At 38.2% G+C, this 22,731-nt stretch overlaps 1 protein-coding gene across 1 annotated transcript; it reads right to left on the bottom strand.

Moving 5' to 3' along the window:
* Nucleotides 1-15,377: 15,377 nt before the first annotated feature.
* On the bottom strand, nt 15,378-20,229 carry LOC116270097 (putative inactive deoxyuridine 5'-triphosphate nucleotidohydrolase-like protein FLJ16323; the record flags this gene model as incomplete). Its single annotated transcript, XM_031654763.1, is given in 13 exon segments — nt 15,378-15,476; nt 16,814-16,867; nt 16,869-17,107; nt 17,110-17,853; nt 17,856-18,253; nt 18,255-18,338; nt 18,340-18,561; nt 18,563-18,620; nt 18,623-18,949; nt 18,952-18,985; nt 18,988-19,562; nt 19,565-19,823; nt 19,825-20,229. Coding segments are annotated over 13 exon segments (3,498 nt in total), but the record flags the coding sequence as incomplete, so codon positions are not given.
* Between the last annotated feature and the right edge of the window lie 2,502 nt (nt 20,230-22,731).

Below are 22,731 nucleotides of genomic sequence, written 5' to 3'. Positions count from 1 at the left end.
TAAGAAAACTTTTGGAAAACAAATTCTTATAGATTTCAGATTATTTAGAAAACAAATGTTTTTAAACATTGAGATTGGCAAGAGTTGTATATATGATGTTAATGCTACACAGAGGCAACTTCTGATTTATTTACAGCAACAAGAATGCTTGCTAGGTAGGGGATGGAATGCTTTAGAATGTCTGTCCCATTTGAACCTCGTTCTCAGAAACTCTCTCCTGTTACTTATCTTTGTTGAGTGGCTAATAGGTTGTATAACCCAGTGCTTTTGGCCATAGATCATTGAAGAGAGAGTGGGAGAAAGAAAAAGAGAGAGAGAAGGAGGAGGAGGAGGAAAACAAGAAAAGGAGAGAGTGACCTTATTAGAATACTCTCTTAAAAATAATGAATTCTCCTAGAGCATTTAAATGGAAAAAATATGCACTAATCCTGTTAGGCAACATATCTTGTAGACAGTTGTTTCTAGACTGGATTTTTTTCTTGCCTTTTGGCACATTCTTATGGTAGTAATTTTGTCACTCATACAACACTGAAATTTGTTATAATATATTCTTTTTTTTTTTTTTTCTTTGAGATGGAGTCTTGCTCTGTCGCCCAGGCTGGAGTGCAGTGGCATGATCTCGGTTCACTGCAACCTCCCCTTCCTGGGTCCAAGCAATTCTCCTGCCTCGGCCTCCCAAGTAGCTGGGACTACAGGCACCTGCCACCAGGCCTGGCTGATTTTTGTATTTTTAGTAGACATGGAGTTTTACCATATTGGCCAGGTTTGTCTCAAACTCCTGACCTCAAGTGATCTGCTCGCCTTGACCTCTCAAAGTGCTGGAATTAAAGGTGTGAGCCACTGCGCCTGGCCGATTTGTTATAATAGATTCTTCTTTACACATATTCAAGGCCTCTAAGAAGAAAAAAAGATAAAAGAGAAGAAAAGAAAAATACAAAAAGCAACAGCATTAACACACTCCTCACTTACCCATAAACAACTGGCTTTGCTTCGCTTAAAATGAGTATGACATCATATTATGAGCTCTATAAGCAATAGCTCTGGTTTTTCATTTTTCTTATGAAATTTGGGTTTCTCATTAGTAAAGTTTTAGAAACATTTGTTTAGTTAAAAATAGGAATAAGATGAATACTAGCTAACATTTGGATCACATACTATTTTCCAGATAACTGTGCTCCCAGAACTGTAATTTGAGAAACTGAGGCTAAGTCACATTAAAGATGTGCAGCTAATAATAAATGCTGGGCTTAAATTGGAAGCCAGGTAGTCTGACTCCAGAGCCCACCAGGCAGCTATGGTTCCTAGAATATTTGACCATGTATGCCTCTTAGAGTCTTTAGAGAGTGCTAGAACTCAAATATTGACAGAATTTTTTGTTGCATATTTTTAACCATTTATATATCTGAGGAAGTTAACATGTGTGTTTTATATTCTCAGGAGTAACCTCACTTTCAATTTTTTCCTTTATTAAGCATAGGCTTTTCACACATTTCTTACAGAATATGAATCCCAATTTTCAGATAACCCAGGCCTAGCCAGTATTAGTAGAAACATGTCTGTCTTATTCTAGATTTAATCTGTCTTTGAAGTAACTACAATAGTGTCTCATTAAATTCCCACTTAGAAGGTCAAAATGAGAAAATAATTCAGAATCCACTGTACTTGGAGAGCAGCTTGGATGTATTTACTCATCAAGCTAGCCATAGCCTCTTCTTCACAATTGACTTATTTAAGTCTTATATCTATCCTCTTATTTTTTTTTTTTCCAATATGGATCAAAGTTTTAGTCTGTAAGCAATGACAATATGGATCAAAGTTTTAGTCTGTAAACAATGAGAGCTGTTCATAATATGGATCAATGTATGGAAGGATTAATAATTATTAAGAAATGTTTAAAACCATTGCTTTTACCTCTCTTGGAGTAGAACAGAAAGTGAAGGTTAATTGCTTAAGTAATTGGTTTGACTACCCAAAGGTAATACAAAACAATTATTTCTTCACTTTGCAACTTTCAATGCAAGGCCAAGACTTTCATAACTCATTAAGTCTAAGTAACTGGCAGTTTACAAGTCACCAAGAATAAACTTGAATGTTCTCTGTAGCACTCAAGATATATTATGTGTGACTGCATTTACTCAAAGGACAAATAAATATTTACATGTGTGTCTTTGAATACTCTTTTTTATTAGAGACAGGGTCTCACTCTGTCACCCAGGCTGGGTACAGAAGCATGATCACTGCAGCCTTAAATTCCTGACCTCAAGTGTCCCTTACCTTCAGCCTCCCAAAGTGCCGGGATTACAGCTGTGAGCCACCATGCCTGGTCTGAATACTCTTTTTATATGAAGAAATTTCTTGATCTTTTGGGGGGGGGGAAAGGAAAAGATCACTTGCTTACATCTTATCTTACAGCTGGAGAAAATGACAACAAAAATAGTCCTTAACTTTTATCTGTTTGTTCATTGAGAATTTCCTGAAAGTCTACAGGGGTGGTATTTACACAGTGGTCAAGCGTGTGGGCTCTGAGGTAACAGAGACCAAGTAGGATGTTGCCAATGCGGGACCCTAAGTCCACGGGCCATACTCTCTAACTCTCAGCCTCCCAACTTACACAACGGGTTTAATAATGTGACCGATTTTGGGTAGTTTTGAGATTGAATGAGATCATGTTCTAAAAGCCCTTATCAGATACTTGTGGCAAAGAGGAAGCACTCAATAAAATGTAAGTGATTATTATGCTAGAGTCTAGAACACATCAAATGTTTAATACAACTCTGAGGAAGAAGCTACTCATGTGAGGAGCTTATGTTAAAGTCTGTGTAGAAATAAGATGCATAAAAAAATAGCCCCTGCGTTCTTGAAACTTGTGCTATAAGAGTGACGGAATACAAATAAGGTGGAGGGTGGGGAGAGAGAAGGAAAATACTGTATGAATTTAGGAAAAGAGAACCAGTTCACACATCTGGGTGAAGCTACAGGGAAAATTTCACGAAGGCGATTACTTTGAATGGAAACATGAAAAAAAAAAAAAAAAAAGAATAGTATTTGTATTTGTGGAAATAACACCCTGAGAGAATGAAGATTTTTCCCGGGGTTCTGCCTGCAGCTGAAGGTGTGTATAGTTATGATACCTGGAAGGAAATAAATATTTATTTCTAAGAATTTGCATGAGTTCCTCACCTAAGTGCAATAGTTGTAGCAATTACACAAATCTGGGGAATTGGCTAGGACTTTTATGGACTTTAGTTAGGAAAATTAAAACCAACATTAAAAAATGTCTTTTGGGCTGGGCGCGGTGGCTCACGCCAGTAATCCCAACACTTTGGGAGGCCGAGGCAGGTGTATCACGAGGTCAGGAGATCGAGGTCATCCTGGCTAACACGGTGACACCCCATCTCTACTAAAAAATACAAAAAGAAATCAGCCGGGCGTGGTGGTGGGCACCTGTAGTCCCAGCTACTCGGGAGGCTGAGGCAGGGAAATGGCGTGAACTTGGGAGGTGAAGTTTGCAATGAGCCAAGATATGTGCATTCAGAATATATATACATATATACATATATTCTGAATGTATATGATGCCTAAAAAAGCATAAAAAAGATAATCAAAAATATATATCTATATATTCAGACCAACAATTTTCCAAAATTATTTGATAAGCTAGAGAATTTTGAAAGATTTTTTTTTTTTTTTTGAGATGGAGTCTCGCTCTGTCACCCAGGCTGGAGTGCAGTGGCACGATCTTGGCTCACTGCAAGCTCCACCTCCCAGGTTCACGCCATTCTTCTGCCTCAGCCTCCTGAGTAACTGGGACTACAGGTGCCCGTCACCACGCCCAGCTGACTTCTTTTTGCTATATATAGATATATATTTTATATGTAATATATGTTATATCTATATTATATATATTATAGAATATTTATATTATATATAATGTAATATTTATATATTATATATAATATTTATATGTATTATATATAATATATATTTTATATATGTATTTTATATATAATATTATATATATTTTTTATATATGTATTATATGAGGCATAACCTAAGTAACTTGTGCAAGTCTCATACCAAAAACTGTCAAGGGCAGGATTGAAACTCAATTCTGATTTTAAAGAATGCATTCCTAATTACTGTATCTCCCAGGTTGCCTGTGAAGGAATTACTCTTGAAAAAATAATCACACAGTATATTCATACATGTATACATTTACATAGGATAAAGTTTTTCTTATTTGTTTTTCATTGTAGTTTAGCTGTCTACTTGTTTAAGAGATCAAAAAAAATCTTTCCCATTTTTGATTGAGTTTTAAAAATCGATTCTATACTGGTACATTTTTGCTAATGTTCAAATCAGAATGTTTTGAGAGAAACTTGGAAATACAAGGATCTCTTTATTTCTGGAGAGATATAAGTACATATAACTGATTGTGACTTAGCTGGTAAGTATAATCAACTAAACTGTTGAACCAGTGATGCTGTTTATCAAAATTATCCAGTAATTCTGTTTTGCTTTATCTTCATGTACTGGCCAATTCCCTGGCAGTTCTGGTTCCCTCAAGGGACAACGTGGTGCAGCAGAAGGGGCATGTCTTCAGCCGAGAGTCAAGTCTGGATTTAAGCCCCTAATAGTTGTGTTACTTTCAGCAAATTATTAAACTTCTTCATGCTTCAGATTTCTCATCTTCTAACATGGGGTAAAATATATGTTTTATAGTTATTCTAAAGTTAAAGCTGATATTGCATATGCAGTACTTAGTAATGTATTTGGTACAGATATATTTTTAATAAGGTACTTAAAAAGTGAAAAATATTGTTTTTTTTTTTAACCTTGAACTTCTGTTCCAGTTTTTGTAACTTTTTCTTACATACTTGTATTTTGTAACAAATAATAACTACTTTCTGGTTTTTTGTTTTGTTTTGTAATGACTAAATATAAATAACAAATGTAGACAGCCTAGCACCTGTTAGAGTCTCTGTGAACATTAGACCCCTTCTCTTCTCTTCTCATAATTCACGTTAAAACGAATTCTAGTCATCTTCATTTTTTCCTTATTTGTGTGTATATCTTTACTGTCTATGACAATATGCTTAGCTTGTATGCAACTTGAATTTTCCAATTTTTAACCTTAATAGTAAAGGAAAAGAAAAGCCCATGCTAAATGCAATCTCAACAGTAAAGAAAGAAAAAATATCATGCAAAATGCAATCTCAACAGGACAAGAATAAGCCACTTTTCAGGCAAAGAGATGATGAACTTAAAATGTAGGTTGCTTTTCAATATTTCAGGAAAACATTTTACATACGGTTCTGGGAATGTAGCCAAAATGAGAAAGCCAAGAGTTATATCCAATAGATATTATGAGAGGGTGAGAGGAGTCACAGCTATCCAATTACTTCTATAATAGAATTACAACATCTTATACCTTTCTATCCACATCTTTGTTTTAGAAGAAAAGGCTAGGGGTGGAGGTTATGAAGTAAATCTTTACAACTTATTTGAAAAGCTTCTCTCTTTTTCTCTTACTCTATTCCATTTTATAGTGCAGGCTGAAGCTAAAATGCAAGGAGAGTCCCAACACAGAAAATTTTCTTAGGAAATTTTCTGGAAGCAGATTTAATAATGCACATCCATTCATTCAGTATCTGGTTTGAGCACTTACTATGTGTCAGGCAGTGTTAAAGTTATTGACTATTCAATCAAGGAATTCGGGGAAACTTTCTATGTGCTTACACACTGAAACCACCAGTACAAGGGCACTCATACCCAAACACCCTCCCTTTTTCCTGTTACAGTGAAAGAACTCTTCCAGTTCCTACCCACAGTCTCCTCCTTCACTTGGATAATATGTCCCATCCTCCATCCTGTTCAAGGACTTACTCTGGTGATTGTCTCCTCCCTATAACATCAATTTTCTTTCCTTTTGTAAACATGCTTATTATGAAATACATGCCAGTAACCTCATAGCCCACTCCACTGCAGTCCCATCTTTCTAATCTCTTTTATGTCAAGATCCTTTGAAAAAGTTGTGTGTATTACACTTTCATTCCCTACAAACTTTCTTGAAACTGTTGCATTTACCCATTCAACCCTACAAAACTGCTCAGATCAAGGTTATCAGGCACTGCCATATTGCCAAACCCAGTACTCCATTCACAGTTCTATTACTTAACTAATCAGCTGCTACAGACCCTTGGTTTCCAGGAAGGACCCCACATTCTCCTGGTTTTTCTCCTACCTCAGAGAGGAATCTCTGTCAGCCTGCTCTGCTATTTTCTCATCATCCTCCCTAGAACGAAATGTTGGAGTGCTCTGGAGTCTGTCCTCAGATCCTTACTTTGTTTATCTTCCTCATAAGTGAATCCATCTACTCTAATGACTCTAAATGGCATCTGTATTCTGATAACTTCCAAATGTATATTTCCAGTCTCAAAACTCTTTCCTTAACTCCACACTTGTTGGTGTGTATAGTCAACTGCTTACTTGGGTTTTCTGTAGTTGAAGTTTTACCTATCTCAAACTGAACTCTCAATTTCTAACTCCTAAACTTTTTTTTTTTCTCCTAGTAGTTCCTAACCTGGTCAGTGCAATTCCAATCTTTAAATTTCAAATGCCATAAAAGTTGGAATCATCTTTGGTACTTTTCATTTTGTTATGCCCCCATCCAATTCCTCAGCAAATTCAGTCATCTCTACTTTGAAAATGTGTACAGAACCTGACATCTCTTCACCTTTGCAACAATCACTATATTCTATGCCACCAGGATCTTTCACTTAAACTACTGCAATAGTCTCAACTGTTCTCCCTTGACCACCCCCTTCCAGGGTATTCTCTACATAATGGGAAAAGCAATCCTTTTAATACATAAGTCAGATTCTGTCACTTTCTGCTTAAAACTACATTGTTATTCCCCCCTCACCCAAGATAAAATCACAGGTCTTATTACAGCTTCACGATGCCCAACAGTCCTTCAAATCTCATCTCTTCCTTCTCTCCTCCTTGCTCACCATGCCCTAGCTATAAAGACTGATTGTTGTTTCATGAACACACCCAGCAAGTTCTTGGTCTTTGTACTTACTGTTCCCTCTACTTAGAATTATCTTCCTCTACTTGTTATTATAGGTCAGTACATCAGGGAGCCTTTCCTGATTATCTTTGATGAAATGGAATCCCAATAACTTCTCACTGTTGCAGCCTTGGCACTCTCCCTTTATTCCTTTGCATTGCTATGTGGTTCATAACATCACCACCTGCATTTTTTTTGGCTGTTTGTTTCTCACTGCTAGAATGTCAGTTCTTTGCTGTATCCCAGTGCCTAGAACAATGCCTGGTGCCTAGTGGGTGCTTAATGAATATTTCTGAATGCAGAAGAATACAGAAATGGTTTCTGCCCTCACAAAATTTACTTTGTAGTAAGGACTAAAGGAAAATACAAGTGAGCAGACAAACAAAATAGTATGCAAATCTTGAGGAGTAATTTTCAGAAGTACTTTAAAAGCAATGCCCAAGGCAATCAGATGGCAATTAACAGGGAAAAATAATTTAGATAGGTTAGTTGAAGGCGCTTTTCTAAGAAGGTGACATTTCATGATGAAAAGGAGTGAACCATTCCTGAGTTAAAGAGAGAGTATTCTATTTCCTGCAGATGCAGAAAAGTGTGGTTATTATGAACATCCAATCAACAACCTTCTCACAGCACATGTGCACATAGCATTCAGTAGAAATGTGTGTAAAAAGAGAAGAGTAAAGAGCATGCTTTACTCTCAGTAGATAGTAGAGAGAAAGAAGATTCTATCTGGACACCAGAGAGAGGACTGCATGCATAAAGGGGAAATTCTAGCTTGAGATACAGAACAATTATAAACCTTGTCTGAGCTCAAGGTGTTTGCAACCGATCTACATGTTTTGCATGTCTTTGGGAAGGAGACTATCTGAAATTTATGTAGGGAATAGAAATAAAATCCTTCCTTTCCACTACATGACCCCCAACCCCATTGGACATCAGAATTGAAATAGACATCCATTAAAATAATATTTGAGAATAGGAATTAATTAGCAAAAAAGAACCAATACTAATGGGATTCCATTTCATCAAAGGCATTATTAACAGTAGCCATTATTTATTGAGTACCTGGTATGCATCTGGTACCCTACAAAACTCTTTTATTATGGTAACTCATTCAGTTATTATGTGAGTTATTATAGAGTAATTTTGTGAGAGAATTCATTTAACATGCTTAGCACAGCATGCAGCATGTATTAAATGCTTATTAGAGCACATCTTTTAATACTAATAATATCAACTATAATTTATTATCAGCCACTTATTACAAATGACAAAACTAAGCTGATGTTTAAAAATGATTACAGAAGGACCCATAGTCATATATTTTATAATATATAATCTGATATAAAAATCATATTGACCTGATTTTCAGTATGTATTCATGTATTATTTTTCCCTTCCTCAGGTAATGATTTTGTTTCTCTACTTTCATTCTTTTCTGTAACTGATACTTCAATGTAATTGATACGACATGAACTAAACCAAGCTGCCTTTTCAGAAATGTGTTACCTAGCTGGCTTTCTTAATTAAGGCTGTTTCTCCTTTCATCCCCTTCTCTTTCCTTTCTTTTGTCCTGCCTTCCGTTTTGCTTATTTGCATCATTGCCCTGCCTCTGTTTCCAGTCCCACGTCCACACTTCAGCCATCCTTGTATACCTCAGAAATTATTGTTTGCTACCTCCATAAAAGCTCATCTCCTTCTTTTCACAGGCAGAATTTTTCCAGCTGGCACCACTGTCTTGCAACTTGTTTCCCCCTTAGTCTTGGTGCACAAGTGCCAATCTCCACTGGCAGCTCTTTGGGCAACCATTTGGTGCCAGCCTCCTTCCAATGCATGTAGAGCCCCAGTGACTTGCCTTGAACTATTCCCAGCTGCCTTTTTGACTCCTGGGACTCCCCAAAGTTTTCTTCGTAGCAGCTAAGTCTCTAATCTTCAGAAAATTTCTCAATGACTACAGATAGATCTTTATTCCTCATGGGATTTGTCCTTTCTGTCACTACTAAGCAGAACTATGTGAATAAATTAGGCTATAAAATGCTTATGAGGAGTCCAGTTTGGTGTTTCAAATTGTAATTGCAGCTGTGTTTATGAAATATATTATTTAGTAGAGTTTACTTTTGAGACCGAACACCAAAGATCTCCTGCTTTGTCTCTGTACTCATATGAAGAGGCAAGAATGCTTCCCAGATTCATAGTAACTTTAAAAAGACTCAGTATTATAACTAGCCAATAACAAATTTTTCCCAGTCTATTCAACCTTGTGATATGGGTACTACTGCGTAACAGATATGATAGTTTTAGATTTGAAAAGACTTAGGGCTGAATCCCAGCGCCATCATAAACTAGCTGTGCTATCTTAAGAAACTACTTAAATTCTTCTATCCAGGTTTTCTATCTGTAATAAGGAGTAGAGGAATTTCTTTTTTTTGTAGTTCTGTTGTAGGAATTAATTGAGGCATCAAATATGTATTGGGTATGAATCCAGATGTATCCAGGGATGGAAGCAAACAAGCTTTGTTCATTTTCTTTAACTCACTGTAATTTCTGACTGAAATCTTCTTCTGTTAGGCTGTTAGGGATAAAAGATAAAAACTCAATGTAATTTGTACATGAAATTTTATACCCACTGTTTTTGGGGAGCAGTATGTACTACTTGAGGATATTATACAGTGCTAAGATTTTGGCTGTCAGATCTTGGTTGGGGAGAAATAAGTCTGATCTGAAGTCATAAGTTAATACTGAAGGCCCCTGAGATATTCACTGCATCAGTGTGCACAGCCCCTTCAGATCCCAGGGCTCTCTAATTTTCTCTTCTTTGCAAAGCTTGAGTGAAGAATCTTTGATGTGGTTCCCAGAGGATCATCTCTTAGGTGCCCCTTCTCCAGTTCTGTTGCCTTTGTCTCTGAAAACCAGGAAATAGGTTTTCTCTGCTCTCAGGATCCATAGAATTTTCTTTCTTCTTTTGTTCCTGACTCAAGCCAAAGAAAAGCTTTTAGTGTTACAGATATGGAGAGAATCGGGCTTCTACCAGATATTTAGTCTGTATAAAGTACAAATGCCCTTTTCCCTATGTTTCTCGGTATATTAGTTCCTTGGTAGGTATGAAATTCTGAAAATAAATGCCCCTTTCCCAAACTTTTTTGAAGAAAGCAAACAGAAATTCTGTCTTCAGTACTGAATGGAGGTTGGGAGGAGTGGGGATTAAAAGGAGCAAAATAAAGAGAAAGAAAAGACTTAAATTAATATTTCAAAGTATTGTCCTGCATTATTAAAGCACTGTCACAATGCCTCTCCCACTATATGTGCTCAAGAAATTGAAGTTATTACTGACATTTAAATTTGACTCTCAGGCTAGATACGGTGGCTTATGCCTGTAATCCCAGCACTTTGGGAGGTTGAGGTGGGAGGATCGCTTGAACCCAGCAGTTCAAGACCACCTGGGCAACATAGGCAGGCTTCATCTCTACAATCAATCAACCAATCAATCAACTTGATTCTCTAATATTGTTCTTTTACCCTTGGAAACTGGATTTTTCCAATGTATTTCTTTTTTAAAATGTTATTTTATATTACTTTAAGCTCTGGGATACATGTGCAGGATGTGTAGATTTGTTACATGGTGGTTTGCTGCACCTATCAGCCCATCACCTAGTTATTGAGTCCCACATGCATTGGCTCTTTATGCTGATGCTCTCCCTCCCCCTGTCACCCCCAAAGGCCCCAGTGTGTGTTGTTCTCCTCCCTGTGTGTCCATGTGTGCTCATTGTTCAGCTTCCACTTATAAGTGAGAACAGGCAGTGTTTGGTTTTCTATTCCTATGTTAGTTTGCTGAGAATAATGACTTTTCCAGCATCTTTCTTCTGGAATGTCCTTTGACTCTGGGCAATCATGTTCAGATGGCTGGTTGGGGTCAGAAGAGACACCTGTAACTATGAAACTGAGAAAACTTAATTGGCCAAAGATGATAGAGGGGTGGAAAGGGATCAATCCCAGCATTTAGGTCTCCTGAATATTATGGAGTTCGGCTACCAACAAGACACTCACAGTATCTCAAAAGACACCAGAGATGAGATCACTTCCCAGGAAAAACATAAACTACTCATATAATCACCTGCTAGTTTATTTTTGCCTCTTAAGCCTTGTTAGTTTGTGAAGGAGTGCTAACGAGCATGGCATTTGCTTAAGTGGACAGACTAAAGATGAAGTGGTCAAAGGATAAGGAGGTGATATCTAGAAGATGTTGCAAGTGCCAGACTATTTTATGCTGCTGTAGAAAGCAATAGCCAGAGTCCTGCAGAGCACAGAAGCAAGACTGTCTCCTCAGGTAAGCAGTAACAACTTCATATTTGTGTGGCACATTTCACTTTTGTAACACTTTTGTGTATTTCTTTTTTTCCCTTATACCTCCACAGCACTGGTCTAAAAGTATGTAGGTAGTTCTTTAATTGTTACCTTATAGATGAAAAAAAGAGAAACCTCAGAGGGACTTACCTGAGCCCAAAGAGCTAAGAAGCAGGCCAGAACTCAAAAGAACTATGCTTTTAAAAATGACACTCTATCATGTCTTGAAAGTGCCTTGAAAGGATCCCTCTGCCTCTAGTTTTCAATCTGAAATCTTAAGTTTGATAAAAGTTTTACATGCAGTGTTGCCTATCTAAAATTGCCCCTTTATGGGACTTCAGAATTTCCATTATCTTTGCTCTTTATATTTCCACTTATCATTGCTCCAAGAAATTCTAAAAATTCAGATAAAAGTCCTTGCTTGATTCTTTAAGGTTGTTTGATATTTGGATCAATTTGAATGTTGACCATAGCTGTCTATTTTTATAATTTGTTTTTCGCCATGCATAAACTACTATCTTAACCTTGTTCTGTTTTAGCACTATCTTCTGTTTTGCATGATACTTTTAAATGAGAATCAGGAATATAAGGTATTAAAAGCTGTAGTTTTAAAAACAAACCTTGCCAAAAGCAAAGGTGACTGGCTGGATTCTGCCTTTCTTATCCTCCTCCTCCCATTAAGCTCCTCAAAGACACTTAAGGAATCTCAGAGCAGATTTCTTACTTAATTTCCTTTAAATCTCTTGAATATAAACTGAGACACCTAAGACTGCCTGATAGCCCAACATAAAAAAGCAATCACTGAATATGGTATGCCAGGATAACCACAGACATCTTTTTAAATTCTAAAATATACTTTCATAAAGCAATGAAGCAACATAGTTTCTGATTTCTAGAGTGTGGACAGGACCATTTGGTTAGGTCCTTCTCATTCCTTGGAAAGCAGAGGCACTAAGTAAGCGCACTGCAAATTTCTCATGTACTCTATCTTGCAAAGTATCTTTTAATTGGAGTCAGAAAAGTTTGGTTTGTTCTCCTCCCTCTCATATCTGTAAATCATAACGGATGATAAACTGAAGTGATAAAGTCACTCTATTAATGAAAGATACCCTAAGGCTATTAGCAATGAACGTCTGGAACAAACTCTGCCTATTATTGTCTGGCTATAACCGCACTTCCATTTTACTTCTTTATTCTTACCACTCAGATTCTATCTTTACCTTTTCACTTGGTGTTCAAGACTCTCATCTCTTCCTGGAAGACCTACACATGCTCCCTCCATCTTCTCCTCTTTCAGATGACCTGAGGTAGCAGAGCTTGTGTTAGTACAAATACCCTAAGATTCTGCTTTGATTTTGACCATTTGGCTAGCAACCAGGCCACCTACTCTATTTGGGAGAACAATGAAAAAGATCTCACCTTACAGACAAACCTTACAGTGAGTTGAAGTAACAGGTTTGGAATGCTTCACATTTTGCTGGTGCCATTTTTGGACAAAAAAGAAAAAAAATAGAAATCCCCAATGTACAATAATTTCTAGAACATGAAAGATAGAGCAGCACTAGCTAAGGTAATGTTGACATCAAAGTAATACCTAAAACAGAACTATAAGCAAAGTGGGGTAATATTGAATGAATACACTGCTTTTCTTCAATTAAATTGCTTGTCCTGCACTGTGAATCTTCTCAATCTTTCAACATCAGGCAAAATTGGCCTTGTTTTTATTTAATTTTATGGGTTTTTTTCCTACTTTGGTTGGTTTCTTTTCTCAGTTGTAACTTTAATAGCCTATGCTACAGAATTGTTGAGATTATACATTGTTACACTCACCCTCAGTATAGTTAATAGCTTATTCATTACTACTGAGTCCCAAGGTTACAGCAGATTTGTATCTAATGTTGAGACACAAGGCAGGGAATGCAGAAAGCACTGCAAACTCATCTTATATTCTTTAATAACAGAAACAATTCTACTGGAAAAACCACAAAACACTGAGACATTTATCCAAGTATCTTCTAGGTAAATTTTTTCTAACATAGTCAATATAATGAAAGCTGTATGTTGATTTATTTATGCACTGTAACAATAATAATGAGAAATGAAGGTGTTTGATTTTATAATTGATGAAAGACTACAAGTCAATCTTTAGAACCATAATTATTACTAGTTCTGCTAAAGAAGTATGGTTTCCTATACGATAATACATATAAAGCGTTTTTGCTTTTCAGTTTAAAAAGTAAAAAAAAAAAGTCTGAACTCTCTTACAGTGATAATCTGTACTATTATGAAAATCCGGATTTAAAAGTCAACTTGAGAGGCCATTATTCTCTTTCCTTGTCTTACAGTTAGACTAAAACCTTTAGGAATGTCTTTATTATACAACATGCTAGTTTTGTTTTCAGCTCACACGTAATTGAATGGCCAATTTGTTATCCCTGGAAGGTGCTGTATCATTCTATTTGCTATCATTGGATCAAAGCATAGTGTATCTCATTAGAATTATACACTTAATATTAACCACTTCTGTAGGCTAAGGGCTATTTGTACCCAAATATTTTTGGATGTTTATTAAAATACAAAGTCCGGAGCTGCAAGTTTGCATTCAGATAATTACACCAGTATATTTTAGTATAAATGTTGATATTTACCAGGTAAAACTACCTGCATATGACCCTAGAGGTGGATCACATATTGTTATTTATAATTTGCCACTTTACTGAGTCGCAGATTAGAATCATGACACTGGATTTAGGGACTGAGTCATTAGTGAGTGTGGGAGAAAGTGTGGTTACTCTCTGAATCTCACTGTAGCATTGTCACTTTCTACATTAACACTGAAGAAACTGCTGTACTGCATTTAAGAGGTAAATTATATGCTTTCCTAATGCTTGAAAAGTCTCAAGACTCATGAATTTCAAGATTTTGCTATTTTTGTATCCCAGACTTAAAATACTTTTAAAAATGATTTTCTAAATTTTCGTTTTTATTTTTTGGTTTTCTCCCTAATAATCCGCGTGCTGTCTACAGAGATTACAATATATGTAAAGCACAGTTACCTGCACATACAGAAAGATGACACATACTATGTAGAATCACATACTATAATTTAATAATCTATAATGAGTTATTTCATATGCAAGCCGATGATACTTTTCCAATGTTTTCTAATGTTACCTTATTGTTCTCATTCAGTTCACTGTCCATTTTGTTGCCCAATCTTTTCTTTCTTGCAATTTTCTAATTATCTCTCTCCACTGTAGTAGGTTTATATTCTAAATTATTATTTTTTATGTATCACTTTGTACTTCTCAACTTCATCTCATCTTGTTATTTCTTGCCCCATATGTCTAATCTTTATTTTTCCTTCTTTATGATTGCTCTTTCCTTCTTGGCACTGGTAACACTTCTAATTTAGTATGTTCTGTAATTTAAAAAATTTCTTTTTACCTCTTCATGCATATCATTACTAAGTGCTTAAAAATAGCATACATTAATTTTCACTTCTATGACTTTTTCAGTCACTTAATATTTTGCAAGTCCTTGCTACTGTAGGCTTCTAGTCAATATGTGTGTGTGTGTGTGTGTGTGTGTGTATGGATTATATATACATATAATTATATGGGGCATACTTATATATTAACAAGGCATACAGTGTGTTAATTTCTCAAGGTAGAACAAACTAGGTAAATTGGGACCAGAACATTTTCTTCAGCTCTTGAGTTTAATATACATCTAAGGAAACCAATTTAACTTGCTCAAATTTACCTACGTAGGAAGTTTATGATTTATTTGCTAATGCAATTCTATTTAAATCCTGTAGTGTGTGTGTGTATGTGTATAATATTTTTATTGATTTCTCTACCCAGTACTAATTGCCATTATTATTATTGTCCTTTTTAGAAAAGGTCACATCATTGTCAGCAAATAGCCAACAAACACGATATATGATAGGAATGATCTATACTCAAATGTGAAAAACTACTTGACTAGTTCCAGAATTAGTAGCATTCCAGGGAGCTGTTATCAACCTGACATCTGAGGTACTGGCCTGCTTCCATTTACTCTGTATGGGTATGAAATCATAGAAGTGTACAAAGACTAGGAAGTTACAAATTTATTGGCAGTAAGTAAATAAAGTGCAGTGTGTAAATCCCAATGCTCAGTGAAGAATATAATTCTTTTTCATTTATCCTATTTGTAATTTAATTGACATATTCAGAAAGATCTCTATGGCCAAATCAATTTAATTCAATGAACATTTACAGAGTGCCTGCTAAGTATAGAGCATTATTCTGGGTCAGAAGTAATAAGTATTGCTCATATTAAAGATATACCAGATTTAAATTTTTTCCCCAGTAATGTACATCTCATCAAAATTGTCACATGATAAAATGTAGAATGTTACCATTCCTACTTCTGCACTCACTAATTTGTGGTATATTTTATTATGGTCTCCTCATTGCTTTTAAGAGTGCCTGCAATATAGTAGGTGTTTACCAATTCATTGAACTTCCACTGTGTTCTATTAGTCACATGGGTGCCAGCCCACATTCAGTGTTAATTATATGTGTGTGTGAAATACAAAGAAGTGAGGGCCTGTATTAGTCAGGGTTCTCTAGAGGAACAGAACTAATAGGAGATATATATATATATATATGGAAGTTTATTAAGGAGTATTAAATCACATGATCACAAGGTCCTGCAACAGGCTGTCTGCAAGTTGAGGAGCAGGGAAGCCAGTCCAAGCCCCAAAGCTGAAGAACTTGGAGTCCAGTGTTTGAGGGCAGGAAGCATCTAGCACGGGAGAAAGATAGAGACAGGGAGGTTAAGCCAGTCTAGCCTTTTTATATTTTTCTGCTGCTTTATATTCACTGGCAGCTGATTAGATGGGGCCCACCCAGATTATGGGTGGGTCTGCCTTTCCCAGCCCGCTGACTCAAATAGTAATCTTCTTTGGCAACACCCTCACAGACACATCCAGGATCAATACTTTGCTTCCTTCAATCCAATCAAGTAGACACTTGGTATTAATCATCACAAATCCACCCCTTGTCAACTTGAACCCATGCACATCTCCTGAGATCGTATATAATCTTCAAATAAAGACAATAATAAGGTCATAATTACACCTAACATAATATAACTATCCTTCCTAAAACCAGAAATGAACCAAGCCCCAATCCAAATGCTATTATAAAGTTAACAGCACTTAAATGCTTATATGAAGTAAGTAAATCCTATGTCATGTGATAAAGGAAAAAGGAAATAAAATGAAACTTTTTCTTAGTACAAGTGTATACATGCACAAACATGTTTTTAACAAAAGGAGTAAATACTGATGAAAATTACAGTCGTCTTTTTGTAGCTGGTTACATGGTCATAGCTGGTATTGATGACTACCCATTCTGTATTCCCTTTGCTTTCAGCAAGCACCTCAGCAGGTCATGGTTTTTTTTCCTGGTGGAGTGACCCCAGCGTTCATTCCTGAAGGGTCTGGGCCATTTGTCGTCCTGCCTGGATTGGGTTGTTGTAGTTTCCCATTGACCTTAATCACGGGGCATGGTAATACTAAGAGACACCCTAATGGATCTCCAGTATTCCATTCGTACTCTTCCTTACCTTCATTGTGGAGTAGTAGACTGATTTCATCTTGATACTCTGGGTCAATTACCCCAGCCAACACTGTAACTCCATCTTGGCCTGTTGACTTAATGGTAGGAGGAGCCCAAAGTGTCCAGGTGGTGATTTTAACATCCAGTTTAATGGAACTTTTGTTATGTCTCCTGATGGCAGTGTTTCTCCCTGTGGAACAAAGACCTCTAGGCCAGCAGAACATAGTGTCGTGGGAACAGGAAGCAAAAATTTTGCTAGTGGATTACTAGGGGTGATGGTGAGTGGTGCCACTTCCACTTCCACTTCCACCCCTTGATTCCTGGACCTGTGAATCCTGGCTATGGGAGAGACAGTACCATATATTGGATGCTGATTCAGAGCATACACATCCTTCTGGAGAATTTTGCCCCAGCCCTGCAAAGTATTATCACTTAGTTGGTATTGTAATTGTGACTTCAAAAGGCCATTCCACTGTTCTATCAATCCAGCTACTTCAGGATGATGGAGAACATAGTAAGATCAGTGAATTCTTTGAGCACAAGCCCACTTCCACACTTCTTTAGCAATAAAGTGAGTGCCTTGGTCAGAGGCAATGCTGTGTGGAATACCATGATGGTGGATAAGGCATTCTGTGAGTGCATGGACGGTAGTCTTGGCAGAAGCATTGCATGCAGGATAGGTAAACCCATATCCAGAGTAACTGTCTATTCCAGTTAGGATCAACCTCATCCCTTTCCATGATGGGAGAGGTCCAATATAATCAACTTTCCACCAGGTAGCTGGTTGATCACCTTGAAGAATGGTCCCATATTGAGGGCTCAGTGTTGTCTCTGCTGTTGGGAAAGTGGGCATTCAGCAGTGGCCGTAGCCAGGTCAGCCTTGGTGAGTGGATGTCCATGTTGCTGAGCCCATGCATAACCTCCATCCCTGCCACCATGGTCACTTTGTTCATGAGCCTGTTGGGCAATGACAGAGGTGGCTGGGGAAAGAGGCTGAGTGGTGTCCACAGAACGGGTAATCCTATCCACTTGATTATTAAAATCTTCTGCTGAGGTCACCCTTTGGTGAGCACTCACATGGGATACAAATATCTTCACAGTTTTTGACCACTCAGAGAGGTCCATCCACATACCTCTTCCCCAAATTTCTTTGTCACTGATTTTCCAATCATGCTTATTCCAAGTCCCTGATCATCCAGCCAAACCATTCTCTACAGCCCATGAATCATAATCGCATATCTGGCCATTTCTCCTTCCATGCAAAGTGCACAACCAGGTGCATTGCTCGAAGTTCTGCCCACTGGGAAGATTTCACCTCTGTCCTTCTGAGATGTCCTAGAAAGGGGCTATAGTGCTGCAGCTGTCCACTTTTGGGTGGTGCCTGCATATCGTGCAGAACCATCTGTGAACCAGGCCCTAGTCTTCTCTTCCTTTGTCAACTGAGCACAGGGAACTCCTCATGAGGACATTGGTGCAGGCTGGGGGAGAGAAGGCAGGGTGGCAGGAGTAAAGACCATGAGCATTTGAGCCATTTCCATGTAACTTACTTGTGCCTTCATGACCTGCTTGAGCCGGATCATGTATATACCACTTCTTTTTATGATGGAATGCTGCTATGCATGACCCATATTATGGCTAGATAGGGCAGAAAGCACCCAGTTCATGACAGGCAGTTCAGGTCTCAGGGTGACTTGATGACCCATAGTCAAAAGGTCAGTTTCCACCAAAGCCCAGTAACAGGCCAAGAGCTGTCTCTGAAATGGAGAGTAGTTATCTGCAGAAGATGGCAGAGCCTTGCTCCAAAATCCTAGAGACCTCTGCTATGATTCACCTATGGTGGCCTGCCAGGTGCTCCAAACAGCATCCCTGTTTGCCACTGACACCTCAAGCACCATTGGATCTGCTGGATCATATGGCCCAAGCGCAGAGCAGCTTGCACAGCAGCTTGGATCTGTTGCTTCCAAGAGCCTTCTCCTGTTCTGTACCCCAGTCAAAACTGTCAGCCTTTCAGGTTACGTGATAAATGGGCCGAGTGAATAATAAATGAGGAATGTGTTGCCTCCAAAATCCAAATATGTCTACTAGGCATTGTGCCTCTTTCTTGGTTGTAGGAGGGGCCAAATGCGGCAACTTATCCTTCACCATAGAAGGAATATCTCGACAGACCCCACGCTACTGAGCCCCTAGAAATTTTACTAAGGTAGTAGTTCTCTCAATCTTAGTTGAATTTATTTCCCATCCTCTGCCATGCAAATGTCTCACTAATAAGTGCATTGTGTTTGCTACTTCTTGCTCACTGGATCTGATCAGCACAATGTCATCAATGTAACAGACCAATGAGATATCTTGTGGAGGCGAAAAGCGATCAAGGTCTCTTTGAACAGGATTATGACACAAAGCTGGAGAGTTGATATACCCCTGAGGTAGGACAGTAAAGGTATATTGTTGGCCTTGTCAACTGAAGGCTAATTGCATCCGGTAGGCCCTAGGGACAGGAATAGAGAAAAAGGCATTTTCCAAGTCAATGGCTACATAAAAGTACCACGAATTGTGTTAATTTGCTCAAGCAGTGAAACCACATCTGGTACAGCAGCTGCAGTTGGAGTCACTAATTGGCTAAGCTTATAATAATCTGCTGTCATTCTCCAAGATCGATCTGTCTTCCACACAGGCCAAATTGGAGGGCTGAATGGGGATGTGGTGGGAATCACCACCCCTGTATCTTTGAAGTCCTTGATGGTGGCACTAATCTCCACAATCTCTTCAGGGATGCAATATTGTTTTTGATTTACTAGTTTTCCTAGGTAGAGGCAGCTCTAATGGTTTCCATTTGGCCTTTCCCATCATGATAGTCCCCACCCTATCAGTCAGGGAACCAATGTGGAGATTCTCCCAGCTACTAAGTATGGCTATGCCAATTATGCATTCTGGCGCTGGGGAAATGACCATAGGATGAGTCTGGGGACCCACTGGACCTACTGTAAGTTGAAACTGAGCTAAAACTCCATTAATTACCTAACCTCCATAAACCTGTACTCTAACTGGAGGACCACAATGATGTTTTGCATCCCCTAGAATCAACGTCAGCTCTGAGCCAGTGTCTAGTAGTCCTGAAAATGTCTGATTATTTCCCTTTCCCCATTGCACAGTTACTCTGGTAAAAGTGTGGAGGTCTCCTTGCAGAAGGATGAGAAAAAGATTAATAGCATAAATTGTTGGTAGTGTAGTGGGGTACTTCCTCAAGGGGACCTGGCCTCCCCTTCACTCAGGGGGTTCAGGGTCTATAAACTGACTCAAGTCTGGAAATTAATTGAAGGGCCATGATTCTTTGCTTTTATAATTCAAATTAGTCTTTTGTCCAATCAACTTGGAAGTTTTCTGCTTATATAAACTAAGTAGAAATGCAGTAGGCTTCCTATCAATTTCACTTCTAGGTACACCGTGATTAACTAGCCAATGCCAGAACTCTACATAAGTCAGACTATTATGATTGCTGCTTTGCCTCTGCTGTCCATTATGGTAGCTACATCCACCTTGCCTTTGAAGGTTGAGTGCCTCCACTTGGCCTCTGCTACCTCAGGATCCAAGTATTCCCATTGCATTTAAATTTTGTAGTTGAGTGACTGTGGTTCCCACCGTTAGATCTGGCATTTAGAGAAGAGCAATCACAGAACTTTTTGAAGATGCAGGCGCTGCCCTCACAAATCTATTTCGCAAAGCACTGGTTAATGGTATATCTTCTGGACCCTTCCAGTTGGGATGAGTAGGTCTCAAGTGACTAATCCACTCTAGCATCCCAATCTCCTCAAGCCTTTGGATCCCTTCCTCTACATTAAACCAAGGGAGATCAGGCATTTCTAACTCGCTCACAGTGGGTCATCTTTTAATCCATATTTCAGCTAACCAAGCAGATAAACTATTGGAACCCTTTTTAACTCCCCAAGCTGCAACACTGAATACAGAATCCCTGTTTAGTGGGCCCAAATAAATAAATTCAGCCTGATCCAACTCTATGTTCCTTCCACCATTATCCCACACCCTTAGTATTCATTCCCATGCCTATCCTCTAGATTTCTCCTTATCTAAATTAGAAAACTCAAGCAGTTCAAGTGTAGCATATCTCCTCGTGGGTCACACCCCGAACCTCACCTCTAGGGGCCTGATAGGACTTTAATCTAGTTATAGGTCTAGAAGCAAACAGAGGTGTTGGGGGTGGCTCCTGAGGAGAATCAACATTATCTTGCTGGAAACTACCTCAGGAGAGGCCATCACTTTTACCTCAGGCAGCACATGGTTTATCTCCTCAGACAAAGGTGGAAAGGTTGATGGCAGCATGGGTTGGGGAGGGGATGTTGCCACTACTGGGGATGGGGAAGCTGTTTCTTTTGGCAAAAAAGCTTCATCAGAGTTTACAAGCTCAGTATCCCTAGCTTCATCAGGGTCCTCCCACACATCCCCATTCCAAGTTGTAGGGTTTCATTCTTTTCCAATCAATGCCCTCACTTTAATAGTAGACACCTGGTGAGACTGTGCATGCACCTTTCATTGCAGGTCAGTCACTTGCATGATAACAACTTGTGTCTGATTTTCCACAATTTCAGCTCTTTCTCTACAGGAGATAAGATTCTCACTCAGGGCAATCTTAACAGATTTGACATTCAGTATCTGCTTCTGAAGCCAGGAGTTAGAATCCTCGAATTCATCATTTTCTTTTATCACTTTTTCCAGTGAACTTAGGAGCAACCAAACAACGTCATTATATTCCTTGGTTCTCCACATATAGTCAAAGGTATTATGTATAGAGTCACTAAATGCCTCTCATGAGCCATGAATCAGGAGTGTTAAATGCATTTATTTTGCATGATTCTCTAAACAGTTAATACCAAGGACTATCAGTGTTCTCCATACTATTAGAAGTATAGTCCTTAGCATTTTTGGGTCTAATCATATTAAGCAGCCAACTCTAGAATCCCCTAAACCATGAAGGAACTCCATCCTTAATATTCTGTTCCTCTAGAACCACTCCTGGTACCTAAATCTGTATTAGCCAGGGTTCTCTAGAGGGACAGAACTAATAAAATATATATATAGGACACTGATAGTCCTTGGTATTAGCTGTTTAGAAAGTTACAAAATAAATGCATTTAACACTTCTGATTCACTGCTCATGAGAAGCAAGGAGTTTAGTGTATATATAAATATATACACTATATGAGAGAAAGAGAGAGAGAGAGAAGTTTATTAAGGAATATTAACTCACATAATCACATGGTCCCACAATAAATCATGTGTAAGTTGAGGAGCAAGGAAGCCGGTTGGAGTCCCAAAGCTGAAGAACGTAAAGTCTGATGTTTAAGGGCAGGAAGCATCAAGCACAGAAGGAAGATGTAAACTGGGAGGCTAAGCCAGTCTGGTCTTTTCGTGTTCTTTTGCCTGCTTTTTACTCTGGCCATGCTGGCAGCTGGTTAGATTGTGCCCACCCAGATTAAGGGTGGGTCTGCTTTCCCATACCACTGATTCAAATGTTAATCTCCTTTGGCAATACCCTCACAGACACACCCAGGATCAATACTTTGCATCCTTCAATCCAGTGAAGTTGACACTGTGTATTAACCATCACAGAGATACCTGAGATACTAATACCTGGCATAAGCAAACAAAAACTAAGCTTATACCATAAAAAAAGATTCTAATAGGCTAAAAACA

This window comes from Papio anubis, chromosome 13 (assembly GCF_008728515.1).
Source record: "Papio anubis isolate 15944 chromosome 13, Panubis1.0, whole genome shotgun sequence".
Classification (NCBI taxonomy): Eukaryota; Metazoa; Chordata; class Mammalia; order Primates; family Cercopithecidae; genus Papio; species Papio anubis.
Note: the sequence above shows the minus strand (reverse complement) of the source record. Positions and strands in the feature narration are given on the sequence as shown.